Below are 14,776 nucleotides of genomic sequence, written 5' to 3' on the forward strand. Positions count from 1 at the left end.
TGTTTTACGCAGTGGATGCCCTTCCAGCTGCAACCCATCTCTGGAAAACATCCATTCACACTCATACACTACGGACAATTTAGCTTACACAATTCCCCTACAGCGCATGTGTTTGGACTGTGGGAGGAACCGGAGCACCCGGAGGAAACCCACGCCAACACGGGGAGAACATGCAAACTCCACACAGAAATGCCAACTGACACAGCCGAGGCTCGAATCAGTGACCTTCTTGCTGTGAGGCGAACGTGCTACCCACTGCACCCCCATGCAGCCTACATACATTTTCTTCTTCTTCAAAAAAAAAAGTATATACATTTAGGATGTAGTAGAATTCACAGTATACAGCTCAGTTTGTGGACAAACGCAGTAGCGCACAGTCTAAACAAGTGGAAATCACAACAGAAAAAGACGACCATTTTATAGCACTATCTTTTAAAAAAACATTTCTGCGCGTGCAGATTCCGTGTGGGCTACTGATGAGTGTATATGAAACAGTAAATCAATACGCTTATTTCACGCCGCCACCATTTTAAAAAACCAAAGCGAGGCTGCGGTGGGAAGAAACCCGGAAGTATAGGACGAGCACTGTAAACATTGCAGCAGCATGCCGTGTACTACAAACCTCCAGCTGTTGCTGAGATTTCAAAATGCAGAAAATGGTGTAAACATCACTTTAATATTATTTAGTAAGTTTATTTTAAACAATTAAAAGCAATTTAGCATCAAACAACATCACAATCTCAGTGATACGCTTAAGTGTCCTACTAGGCTTCAGCTCAGGGCACTAGTTAAACACCGTGAGGACGCTTCCCTGCTTCAGCCTATGTGAGTGATACCTGGTGAGTGATAAAACACGACAGTCCTCTGTAGCACACCCTCGTGTTGTCTGTATTAGTGTTGTCCTGGTACTAAAGTTTTACCCGCTAACATGGAAGCGCTGCTGAGCGCGGATGACTCGACTGATCTTCACGGCTTCAGTCTCCGTGTATCTGTGTTTGGTTTGCACTCAGTTTATCGCTCTTCACCCAGTGCAAACACAGATACACGGACTTGAGCGCGAAGCAGCCGTCAAGATCAGTCGAGTCATCAAGCAGATCGCTCGGCTCGTCTGTGTTTGTGCTCAGTATACAGCGGTGGGTGAACTGATGATCTTCTCGGCCAATCACAAGCATTTCTGTTGAACACGTGAACACAATGGCAATCAGTGCTGTTTTAAGAAAGCCATCAACAGTGCCTTAAATGTTAGCGAGAAATTGCCGGGTTTTCTTTTAATTCAGTATTGTGACGAGTCTAATATAGTGAAAGAATCAGTTCATTAACTTGAGTTTGATTAATGGCATCTAAAACGTGTGTTTGGGAAAGAAAACGTTAGCTAACTAGTGCCATTTCCCTTAACTTAGCTGAAAATGAGCTCTGATATCCCTTTTTACATTCACCATTCATTCAGAACGGACCTTCGGGTCACCCGGAAGGCGGAGAAATTATAAATTTGTGTCACTTTCTCTTCGCTGATAAGATACATAGCCATTTACATAACATTCCCAATGATACTTCCAGGTTTCCTCCCACCGCAGCCTCGATTTCGCTTTTGAAAATGGCGGCTGCGTGAAATCAGTCTATAGAGATCAATGGAAACCAGGCTCCCTTGTCATAAATACCCAGAATGCTTTGCGCTATTATGACACATTTGCATTCTCTATAAGACAGCACTCTCTCACCAGGCCTACTATGAGTAGGAAGTGTCGAGCGTGCGGCTGGCAGTATCCTGGGTGTGCAGTGCTGTTTCTGGTCTCTCGGCGCTGAGGAAACACTTCTCTCCACACCACCAGCTGAGCCACGCGCTGCTCTGACGCCAGCGGCAGCAGACAGTAGTGCTGACAGTACAGACACACGTCCAGCAGATCCTCTTTCGGCAGGTGGTTCGCAATCAGATATCCCTAAAACACAGACCTCAGTCTTAGAGAGTGCAGTGTGAATACAGATCTATATAATCTAGTTCCACAAGAGCAATAATATAGTGGAATAACAGTTGAAGTTAGAATTATTAGCTCCCCTGTTTGTTTTTTCCCAATTTCAGTTTAATGTAAAGAAAAAAATGTCAACACATTTCTAAACATAATAGTTTTTATAACTCATTTCTAATAACTGCAACATTTTCTAAACCAACATATGATGTGAAATAGTCAGTGGTGTAAAGTACTTCAGTAAATGGACTTCGTTACTTTTCTTAAGTATTTTTTGGCTACTTTGTACTTGTACTGAGTATTAAAAATGTAAGCAACTTTTACTCTGTACTTGACTACATTTCTGATTGAATATATGTACTCTTTACTTCACTACATTTGAACAGACGCTTACCGTTACTCGTTACATTGTGATTGTGCGCGACAAGTCGGCATCCTTATCCACCACAGCTAATTTGTTGGGCGTACGAGGCGATTATCGCCATCTGCAGGGTGCTGAAGGTATTGTATGCTATTTATGAGATTGAATTAGCAGCTTGCCAGGTGTTTAATTAGACCATCCATGGCCTTATCTGAAAGAAAAGTTTTCATTTGCCGATATGCAGAATGGCTCTTACAGGATGCAGTGTCTACTTTGTTTGCCACGAACCACGAAAATAAGTCCTTTTAAGAATTTATCGTCAAAATTGAGAAAACACATTGAAGTAAGAGTCTATTTAATGCTAATGTAATGTGAATTTAGTGAATTTAATACAGTTACTGATATGGCAAAAACCACTGCGACATGACATGACTATTTGTGATGTATTTTTCATTGAATTTATATGTAGTTTACTAAGTTGAAAAATACCACTGCTCCTCTTTGTTTAATTTTAATACAGGGAAAACATTCTAATCAATTGAAAAGCAACACAAAATAAAAGTATTACTATTATTATTACCGCCCTTTGAGACTGAGAGGTGAATCACATGAAAGTCACCTCTGAATTTATTTTTTTTACTATGTTTTACTACTTTTTTATTTTTTGAAAATTGTGCCTTTTTTGAGCATTTGAGTTTGAGACTTTTTGTTCAGTTTTTTGTTCATGTATTTTGTTCTGCCATTTTCAAAACATTGAGGTGTTCAATTAAATTTCTATTTTAGAAAAAAAAAACTTTCTTGGTGTTCTTTGAGCTACATGTAGGAGTAAAATACTGAAGTTCTTTTAAAATCCGATACTTTAATAATTTTACTCAAGTCTTATTGCAATTGGTGACTTGTAACTTGTAATGGAGTAATTTTTACAGTAAGGTATCTGTACTTTTACTCAAGTATGGTTTTCAGGTACTCTTTACACCTCTGATAATAGTGATTCCAGTGATTCAATAGTGATGTGCGATACCACTGATTTCCTTTCCGATCCGATACCAAGTAAAATGAAGGCGAGTGTCGACGATACCGATTCGATACTGCCCAAAAATGACTGTTTGGGAAATTTAAGTAACAAGCAGTGTACTTAAAAGTGTCACTTTATACTGAATACGAGCCACATTACGGGTTATTCTTGTTTATTGATGAAGAATTATCATACAAAAAAAGCCAACTTACATATTTATTGACAGCATCTGAGCATGTATATCTTAAAACACCTTAAAAAACATTCACACTTCTACATTTAGTGGCATGTTAATGCGGTTCCCATGAAAGTTTTTTGAACCTTTTGTTGTTGTTTTATCAGTCACAAAAAAACCGAAGACCCCTAATACAGCCACATCGCCGCATTTTCTCCCTCTGTATCTGGATGGTGCCTGCCTGCTGCACCTAATGACTCTGAAAGCAATGTTTGTCTCGCCCCAGCAGCACTTGTGCCTCTCCTTTTCTCCTCTTCTGACTGCCTAGTCGTGACGTTGTCATATTCTGTCTTGTGATTTCTATGTAGATTTTTGATTAGGTTTGAAACAGTACCTCACTGTTTTGTTACATGTGTCACAAACGGCTCGTTTGAGTTTATGGAAGTGAAGTAGCTCCACACATAACTTCGCATGTGCCAGGCCAGTGGACTGAGTGGCTAGCTAGCGTGATCTGCAGTTGTACAGTGCCATATTACGCACATGACTTTGCAGGCGGAAGAACAAGTAGTTCTGACTAAGTTGGCATTATTTAGAGAAACTAGGGCAATTGTAGTTACTTTCCGCTGTGTTTCTACTTCCTTTAAAATACATATTTGCTCTAAATTATTGAAATATCGATATTTTGATGAGATAATCGATTAATATCATAAAGCTGGTATCGGAGATATCGATATTTTAGTATCGATCCACACATCACTAATAATAATATATACAAGAGGTTCAACACTCACCTTATAAAACAGACAGGAGCCCAGAATGACGTACAGACGCCTCATGCCGTAGAAATCCTCAGACTGACCAATGACAGAACACACAGACAGGGTTATTTTAGCATCACTGGCATATTACAGCTTCTAAAACATGCTGAATATGCTTTCGTATCAATTTCTTTTTAATTTATATTAATTTATTTAAAGTTTTAGTGTTGTGTTTTTATTCTTTCTAATGCTAATGTTGTTTTTAGAACACTTTAATGAATGTTTTTTGTCATTTTAAAACTGCAAATAAGATATATTTTTTTAATGTTACATTGATTTGGTTACTTCTTAGATTTACATATTATAGTTTCTAAAATATGCTGGGATAGCTCTTTTAATTGACTTCATTTTCATTCATTTCGTTGACTTTTTTTTGGCTTAGTCTCTTTATTAATTTGGGGTCGCCACAGCGGAATGATTGTTTGGAATGATGTTTCACACAGCGGATGCCCTTTCAGCTGCAACCCATCACTGGGAAACACCCATACACTCCCAGTCACTCACACACATACACTAAAGCCAATTTAGCCTACCCAATTCACCTGTACCGCATGTCTTTGGACAGTGGGGGAAACCGGAGCACCCAGAGGAAACTCACGCGAACACAGGGAGAACATGCAAACTCCACACCAGCGACCTTCTTGCTGTGAGGCAACAGTGCTACCCATTGCGCCACCGTGCAGCCTGATTTAATCTTATATTCATTTATTTACACTTGTAGTAATTTTTTTGCTGTGTTTTGTTCCTTCTAATGCTAATATCGTTTTATTAATACTTCATTTTTAGTCATTTCAAAATAGCAAATAGGATTTCTTATTAAATATTACATTGTTTAGTTACTTTTTAGGTTTACATATTATAGCTTTGAATATGCGGAAATAGCATTTATATTAGCATTTTTCTTTTTTAATTTGTTTAATGTTCTCCTATTTTTTCTGTTTTTTTCTGTTAACATATTTTTTTTTATAATATTTTCAATTATATTCAGAAAATGTACAGGATTTTGAAAAATATGTAATGTTATTTAGTAACTTTTAGGTAAACACTTAAAAAAACTTTAATTTAAATGCTATTTATATGTTATGGTCTAAATTAAAAATGTTATGGTTAGTTCATCCTGCCTGGCATTGTAGGTGGAACATAAAAGGGGAAATTTGCATTTAAATGATGTAAATATTCTTCCATTACATGCAACCAAATTCATTTTAGCATGTTTATTTTATTAATGTACTTAACGCTAAATAATTTCTTATTTTTACATTTGCAGTTTTCATTTCGTTGTGATTTGTAATGTGCTTTTTGGACGTCCCGTGTTCTCCAGCCTCAGGTATATAGACTGCAACTCAAACTGAACTGAACTAAAATGAACTTCAACACTGAAAACTGGACTGACACGGTTTCAGTTTACTAGAACTTCTATGTAAAGCTGCTTTGACACAATCTACATTGTAAAAGTGAGTAAGAAAATAGAAACAAATGAATATTTCTATAGAAAAATATATTTCAAATAGAAATAAACATGAATTGAATATTTCACTTTTATTATATCTTTTTTTATTTAGTTTTTCTATTATTTAACATTAGCATATTAATGCATATTTAGATTTTATAGGTGTAGTTTTATTTACAGTTGTAGTTACAGTTGATTTTGATTGTTTTTTTTAGAAATATTATAATTTACATTTGTTCAAAATTTAATCTGTGCTTCTTACATTTTTATGTATATTTTTAGACCACATTTTATGTACAATTGTATATATTGTACATTTAGCTTTTCTTTTTCTTAAAACTCTACTTTTTATATTAATATTATATGTTAGGCACCTAGTGTCTGAGACTAACGTAATTTCGATTCTCTATATGTCCTGTACATGTGGCTGAACTGACAATACAGCTGACTTTGATTTTACAGTTTTTCTCAGTGGCTTTGGTGCATTTCTCACAACACTATTTACATTTGCACAACAGTTAATGCATTTCTCAAAACAATTAGTCATTTGTGCACATCCTAGTAGCAGTTTCTCATTCCTTTCAACAAATTGCAAATGCTTTCGGACATGCATCACTTGCTTTCATTCAACCCTCTGCTGTTTATAACATTATCATCTGCTTATGTCATGTCAGTTAAAATGAACTAAACTTGTAAATGCTGAATAGTCATTCCATATAAAACTAATAGTCCTCATTTCATTACTTGAGTCATTACATTACATACAAAAATTTTGAACTTGATGTCAAAATCGGTCAAGCAAACTTTATAAAAAAAATGTATCTTTATTTTCCTGAAAATGTCTTTAAAATTGAACAATTTGATGAATGATTTACAGACCTGTGTGTGTTGTAGGTTCAGTTCCAATATGTACTGCAATATTATTTACAGTTGTGCACAGCTCCACCCAAAAGAAGTTTATTTTTGTTGTAAATAAGGGTGTGTTTATTCTTTTGCACAATGCTGTGAATAAATTAGGTTTGTAAAGAGCAAATGCAGAGTAAAAATGTGAAACATACATATTCAGTGTCTTGTACTCAGATACCTCACTAAATGCAGTGATGTCCAACTTTACTGTAGTTTTCAAATGACACAATGCACAATGATGTGCAGATAGTATACAGTGTTGTCTTGAGCATTTTCAGCAAGTGTCACCAAAATCTGACTTTTTTGCATTGAAAAAATGTACAGAGTAAACCGTTATAATATAAACATGACAAAGCCATTAGACTATCTTGTTCATAAACAATGGTGTCAGCACTTTTCATCTTGATGACACTGACACTTTGATTGACATCAGTACTTGCTTTTGAGGAATGAACTATCCATTTTGAGCATGTGACGCGCTTTTGCAGGTTATCAGCTAGGTTTTGCAGTTTTTACTAATTGTTTTGAGAAATGCATTAACTGTTGTGCAAAAATGCACTGGTGCTGTGAGAAACGCACCAAAGCGACTGAGAAAAACTGTAATATGATTGTATTTAGCTTTTTTCCAATATTTATTTCCAGAATTATTCTAGTATGTACAATTGTACCAGTTAGCCGACAAATGTAATGCAAAGCTGAATTTTCAGCATCCTCACTCTAGACATCACGATCCTAAAAAAAAAAATCTGCATTTCTCCATAGACTAGCCAGTTATTTGAGCACAATAACTCATCTTACCATGTCCCCGAAATCTGAAGACTCAAAGTCTGACAGGACGGTGTCCACTTCAACCTGCAGAACATTCGAAACACTAATAAGTGTCACTTATTAAACATCACACATCAGTGTGAGTAAAAACCCAGATAATCTTCAAACCAAGTTCTTTTTCGTTCTTTATTTGAGGACAAAAAGATGTTTGAAAAGGCGGAGTGACGGTACACTGTTTCCGAAACCTGCACTTAGACTTAGACAACTTTATTGATCCCGCAGGAAATTGCTTACGTAATGACTGCCATAACACACAAAACACAGAAACACAAAACCACAAGACAAAATAAATAAATTAAATAAGTGAAATAAGTCACATAAATCCAACCAATCTATAAAAGGAAACAGCCACAATACATAAGTATACAAACTATTATATAAGATATTACACTTAAAAGAATCAGTGGTAACTAATACTATTAAATCATATATCAAGTAATGAAAGTAATATTAACCAAAACCAATAATATTACACATAAAACAATTACACATAAAATATTTCAAGTAATAAAGTGATTCAACACTCATTTAAAAACTGGGTGGTTTGTAAAGTAGCAATTGTCAGGAGTGTTGTAACTCGGGGAAGCATGACTGAGAGCATATGGCCCTGTAAGGAGTCCTGTAATATTATTGTTGTGATGGTGTGTGATACTGTAAGGGGGCCCAACCTCGACCTAATCAAACCCCCACCATCCCCCTGCTATTCAAATTTAATATAGCGGAGCTGGCGCAGATATATCCGCACCTGTACTACCGTTTGCAAAGAGATTTTAAAGACTCCACAGACAAAACATTTGCTTTGGTGAGCTGTTGTGAACGGCTGAAACAAACTCAAAATGAACTTCTGAACTTCTGAATCTGCGGACATTTTTGCAAAAAAAAATCTGCGTATTTCTGCAGAATGATTTTGGATTTTGTAAATCGCCTGCAGAGCGCTTCAAAAGAGTCAAGCATAGCAATTAAATACCACTGTCAAGCACATATTTACATTGAAAAACAATAAAAAAGTAGTGCGTTTAGAGAGGAAAAACGCATTCTGTGTGTCCCTTTAAATTCAAATGACTTATGTGATCCACGCCGTCTTTTAAAAACAAGGCGGAGCTACAAATGCCTATGCATCAGAAAAGCAACAGATTCAAAACAGGACTAACGTTATCTGTGAGAAGAACTGAAAATGGGTGTCTCAGAATGTGTCAGTGTAGAGAGACTCCTGTCGCTGTTCATTTGTGCTTCTCACTCAGGGCTGATTGTGCTAACGAGGGAGAGATGGTCACTAGTGGGCGGGGCTTTTCCACTCTGATGACACGTACAAAGGGAGAATGTCAATCAAAGCATTTCTGCAGACTGTTTATATCAAGAGTGATTATAAACAAAGAGAATTCATTGATTTTAATTATTAGAAGCTGGATATATTCACACACTGCTGACACACAACTATATTTAAACCCATTATAAGCATGATATTTGCATAATAGATGCCATTTAACTAATCATAAAAGAGACCTACCTTTATATCCGGGGGTAAGGTGAGCCAGCGGACAGCCGGCAGTCCGTCTAAAAACAGCGACCCGTAGAGGTCTGGTGTCCTGGAGCTGTGGATCAAGCGCGAGGGCTGGATGAGCTGCTGAAAGAAGAGGCAGAAGAAATGATCCAGACGAGGAGTGTTTTCCACATCGCTGAAACCTCTGGAGAGACACACAGTTCACAAACACTCATCATTTGCTGACTATACACACACACACACACACATACAGCTGTCTGGTATTATACAGTTGTATATTAAAAGTCAAGGTCAAAATGATGTTTTTTAGAGCAATACATTTTTCACAGTATTTCCTATAATATGTTTTCTTCTGGAGAAAGTCTTGTTTGTTTTATTTAGGCTAGAATAAAAGCGTTTTTTTATTGTTTTAAACCCATTTTAAGGTCAATATTATTACCCCCCTTAAGCATTTGTTTTGGATTGTCTAAAGAACAAACCACTGTTATATAAAGACTTGGCTAATTACCCCAAATTGCCTATTTAACCTAATAAAGCCTTTAATTGAATATTCACTTAAGCTGAATACTAGTATACTGAAAAATATCTAGTCAAATATATCTATATCTATATCTATATATCTATATATATATATATATATATATATATATATATATATATATATATATATATATATATATATATATATATATATATATATATATATATATATATATATTGAGACACATGTATACCTGTCGAGAGAGCCATACATGACCTTTAGCGTTCGCACGACTCCCTCAATCACAGTCTGGAGATACAGCAGAGGAACCCTGCAAACACACACACTTCAATAATCTCCAAACACTTACTGCAAAGAGTGAAACTGGCAGAAACATCAGCATAAACAAACAGCTGAGAAATGGAAAAATACAATAAAATTAATTGAAACAATAATTAATTACATTCATATAGCAGTTGCTAAGTGCATTAAAGTTTTAAGTATTTTTTCTGTGCATTAGACTAAAGAATGTCAATACATTAAAATGTGATTATAAATAAAATAGTAGTGATTATTTATGATAATGACAATTAATAAAATAAATTATTATTGTTATTTATGATTAATATTTGTTATTTTAATGATTTATAGTACATTTTTGTTGTCTGTATATTTTTCCCAAGATTTATTTATACTTTAAATTAATAATTATAATAATAATAATAATAATAATAATTCATTACATTTATATTGTGATTTTTTTGCCACTAAATTTGGAGGTAATCTGTACATTATAGCAAACAAAATGTAAATGTATTAAAATGTAGTTATAAAATCAATTACAATTATAATTAGAAATGTTAAATATTTATAAAATATTTTATAAATATATCAAATACATTATAAAATATTAGTACTTGTAGGATTTATGATGTTGATAATAATAATTATTATTCTTATTTTTAAATACTATTATTTATTAATTGTTTATTAATAATAATATGTATTTTAATTATAACATTTTTATTGACTGAAAATTTCAGTTTTCTATATTTTTTATTTCGCAGATTTATTTTTTCTAAATTATTAATAATATAGCAACAATAATTATAATTCATTACATTTATAAAGTGCTTTTCTGGACACTCAGCACTCTACAGATTTGGAGGTAATCTGTATATTTTACTGAACAAAATGCAAATGTATTCAAGTGTAGTAATAATCTATAATTTATTATTTTAAATATTTGTTGTATGTAGTTATTATTATTATTACCATCATCATTATTATTATTATTATTATTACTATTATTAATAATAATATGTATTATTATGTCTACATTTTAGTTCATTGAAATGATCAGCTAGTTCATCTAGAATACGGTTATAGAGATGAGACTGACCTGCTGGCCGGTACAGCGATGACCAGCAGATTGGACTCTTCCTTCCAGTAGCCCACATGAACCAACTGCTGCTGGAGCCACAGAGAGGAGCTGGGGGGAAAACAGACATCAGCTACACCATTAATACCACTGTAAAACTTAAAAGGGGTAAAAAGAAGAGATGCTCAGATTGAACAAATATAAATCAGAACAAACAGATGTCATTTACACCATTATTACCACTGTAAAACTACAACAGGGCAAATAAAAGAGATGCTCAGATTAAACCAATATAAACCAGAACAAACAGATGTCATTTACACCATTAATATCACTGTAAAACTACAACAGGGCAAATAGAAGAGATGCTCAGACTAACCGGACACAAATCAGAACTATATAATGTAGCCTTTAGATATCCTTTATGCATACATCATAATGATGATGATGATGATAATAATAATAATAATAATAATAATAATAATAATAATAATAATAATAATAATAATGATGATCATGATGATGATGATAATAATAATAAAAAAATAATAAATATATAATAATAATAATAATAAAAGTAATAATGATAATAATAATAATAATAATAATGATGATGATGACGATCATGATGATGATGATAATAATAATAATTTTAAAAAATAATAATAAAGATATAATGATAATAATAATAAAAAATAATAAAGATATAATAATAATAATAATAAAAATGATGATCATGATGATGATGATAATAATAATAATAATTTTAAAAAATAATAATAAAGATATAATAATAATAATAATAATAAAAATAATGATAATAATAATAATTATAATGATGATGATGATGATAATGATAATAATAATAAAAAATAATAAAGATATAATAATAATAATAATAATAATAATAATAATAATAATAAAATGATGATCATCATGATGATGATAATAATAATAATAATAATTTAAAAAAATAATAAAGATATAATAATAATAATAATAATAACAATAATAATAATTATAATGATGATGATGATGATAATGATAATAATAATAAAAAATAATAAAGATATAATAATAATAATAATATTGATGATGATGATCATGATGATGATAATAATAATAATAATTTTAAAAAATAATAATAAAGATATAATAATAATAATAATAATAATAATAATAATAATAATAATAATAAAAATAATGATAATAATAATAATTATAATGATGATGATGATAATGATAATAATAATAAAAAATAATAAAGATATAATAATAATAATAATAATAATATTAAAAATAATAATGATGATGATGATCATGATGATGATAATAATAATAATTTTAAAAACAATAATAATAAAGATATAATAATAATAATAATAATAATAATAATAATAAAAATAAAGATAATAATAATAATTATAATGATGATGATGATAATGATAATAATAATAAAAAATAATAAAGATATAATAATAATAATAATAATAATATTAAAAATAATAATGATGATGATGATCATGATGATGATAATAATAATAATTTTAAAAACAATAATAATAAAGATATAATAATAATAATAATAATAATAATAAAAATAAAGATATAATAATAATAATAATACTAATATTAACAATAATAAACATATAATAATAATAATAAACATATAATAATAATAATAATAATAATAATAATGATGATGATGATCATGATGATGATGATGATGATAATAATAATTAAAAAAATAATAATAATAAAGATATAATAATAATAATGATAATAATGATAATAATAAAAATAAAGATATAATAATAATAATAATAATAATAATAATAAAATTAACAATAATAAATATATAATAATAATAATAATACACTGGCATTCAAAGTCTTAAGTAAGACTTTTAAATAAAATGTTAAAAAAAATGTAGTTTTAATTTAACTCACTATTGAATAAATGAAAAAGCTAAAGTGGCGGTAAATCTATTTATAGCGTTACAAAAGATTTATATTTCTAACAGATGCTGTTCTTTCCATCCATCATAAAATCCTGAAACAGAAACACTACAGTTTCCACTAAAATATGAAGCAGCACAAATGTTCTCAGCATTGATAATAATTAGAAATATCTTCAGAAATCACTTTAATATGATTTGAAGGATCATTTGACCCAAGACTGGAATAATGACGCTGAAAATTCAACTTTTGAATATAAGACAAAATTACATTTTAAAGATATGGAAAAGACTCAGTGATTTTAAGCTTAAAAGTGACATTTAAAGGCTTAACTAGGGTAATTAGGCAAGTCATTGTATAACGATGGTTTGTTCTGTAGACAATCCTAAACAAATATTGCTTAACAGCGCTAATAATATTGACCTTAAAATGGGTTTAAAACAATTAAACACTGCTTTTATTTCAGCCAAAATAAAACAAATAAGACTTTCTCCAGAAGAAAACATATTATAGGAAATACTGTGAAAAATTCCTTGCTCAGTTAAACATCATTTAGAAAATATTTGTTTAAAAAAGTTATAATTTCAGAGGAGGGCTTATAATTTTGACTTTAACTGTATATCAAACATCATTTGCAGGTTAAAAAGCCCTTCAAGGACCAGAAGAGAGTTAAAAAGGTATAAATGAAACTCCTGAACGCTAAACAGAGAGTATTGTGTGTGACCTGATGATCTGTCCGCCGGTGACGTTCTCCAGCATGTCGCAGAGCGTCAGGAAAATCCCTCTCACTGCTTTAAGCTGAGCTGAAGCTTCAGATTGAGGATACTGGTACACAATCTCCTGCTGCAGAGAGGAAACACACGTCACTTTCACAGCTAACATCTCACAGTATATATGCATTTACATTTAGTCATTTAGCAGACACAATGGGCTCTATTTTGACCATCCATGTGCAAAGTTATTTTCTTAATGAGTTATAGGTGTGTTTTGAGAATAAACCAATCAGTCTCATCTCCCATTCCCTTTAAGAGTCAGCTGCATCGAGCCATAAGCACATTTGCTAATTTACATGATGCACTTTGTTAGTGGAAAAACTGAGCATTTCACAAGCAAGAAAACAGTTAAACAGAGCATCTGCAGCGCGAGAATGAGAGATAAGGCCTCTCTTTATCTACTTTCACTTTCGTGGATAGAGAAACCTTGTACGCACAGACATCCATTAGCCTATAAATAATTAATTTTGCCTGTTAAGCGCAAAGATTTGTTTCAAAACTATTTCTAAATTCAGTTCTAATTTCCAGCAAACGAATAAATGAACAATAATAACAAAGTGTGACTAAAAACTGAGTTACATCCAAATACACCTGCCATGCCCCATATGGTCTGAAACCTGACAGGTGGACAAATCTAAGCTTGTTTTTATTAAAACAAATATAAATATGGATATAATAAATAACACTGCTAATAATAATAACATTAAACAAAAGCAAATTGTTATGAATGAACTGAAAAAGCCCCCAGAGATGAAGAAGGCAGTGGTGTTTATATTTATGTAGGCTAGAAAATAATATTTTGTGTAATATTTTAATCCTTTATATTTATTTCCTATATTTATCCTTATTATATCCTAAATATTTTAATTCTTTTTCATTTGTAACGATATTTGCGTATTGCTCTATATCTTGTGTGTATTAAGCAGTAAGCGAGGCGCACAACTAACGCGCTTTGCGCTGGACAATAGACCGGGTTTGTTTTGGTCTAATGAAAAATCTATTTTAGTTTCTCAAAATAGCAACGCGCCAGCCGTGCGCCACAGAATGCCTTCCTTTTTAGACCAGAACGCCTATGAGCACACATATGAGCGCAAATGCATTTGCTATTTAAACAGCGTGGCGCAAAACCTCAAAACAACTCTTGCGCCAAGGTGAAACTAGCAAA

The 14,776-nt window shown here is 32.0% G+C and overlaps 1 protein-coding gene and 1 long non-coding RNA gene across 8 annotated transcripts in view; one reads left to right on the top strand and one right to left on the bottom strand.

Moving 5' to 3' along the window:
• Positions 1-14,776, bottom strand: part of intu (inturned planar cell polarity protein) — a 71,792-nt gene that overhangs the window by 23,021 nt on the left and 33,995 nt on the right. For all 7 annotated transcript variants that reach the window (XR_015494494.1, XR_015494495.1, XR_015494493.1 and 4 more), the window contains 7 exon segments: positions 13,563-13,681; positions 10,902-10,991; positions 9,753-9,830; positions 9,025-9,202; positions 7,488-7,541; positions 4,307-4,369; positions 1,719-1,937 (listed from right to left, as the gene is read on the bottom strand). Coding sequence is in view for 3 of the 7 variants with exons in the window: in XM_087258515.1 (XP_087114641.1) it covers positions 1,719-1,937; positions 4,307-4,369; positions 7,488-7,541; positions 9,025-9,202; positions 9,753-9,830; positions 10,902-10,991; positions 13,563-13,681 (801 nt within the window). In the remaining 4 variants the exon portion in view is untranslated.
• On the top strand, positions 4,489-7,697 carry LOC147843017 (uncharacterized). The gene is made up of 3 exons (XR_015495380.1): positions 4,489-5,791; positions 7,081-7,341; positions 7,397-7,697. It is a non-coding gene; the product is annotated as an uncharacterized LOC147843017 (long non-coding RNA).

Source organism: Danio rerio, chromosome 7 (genome assembly GCF_052040795.2).
Source record: "Danio rerio strain M-AB ecotype USA chromosome 7, GRCz13ab, whole genome shotgun sequence".
Classification (NCBI taxonomy): Eukaryota; Metazoa; Chordata; class Actinopteri; order Cypriniformes; family Danionidae; genus Danio; species Danio rerio.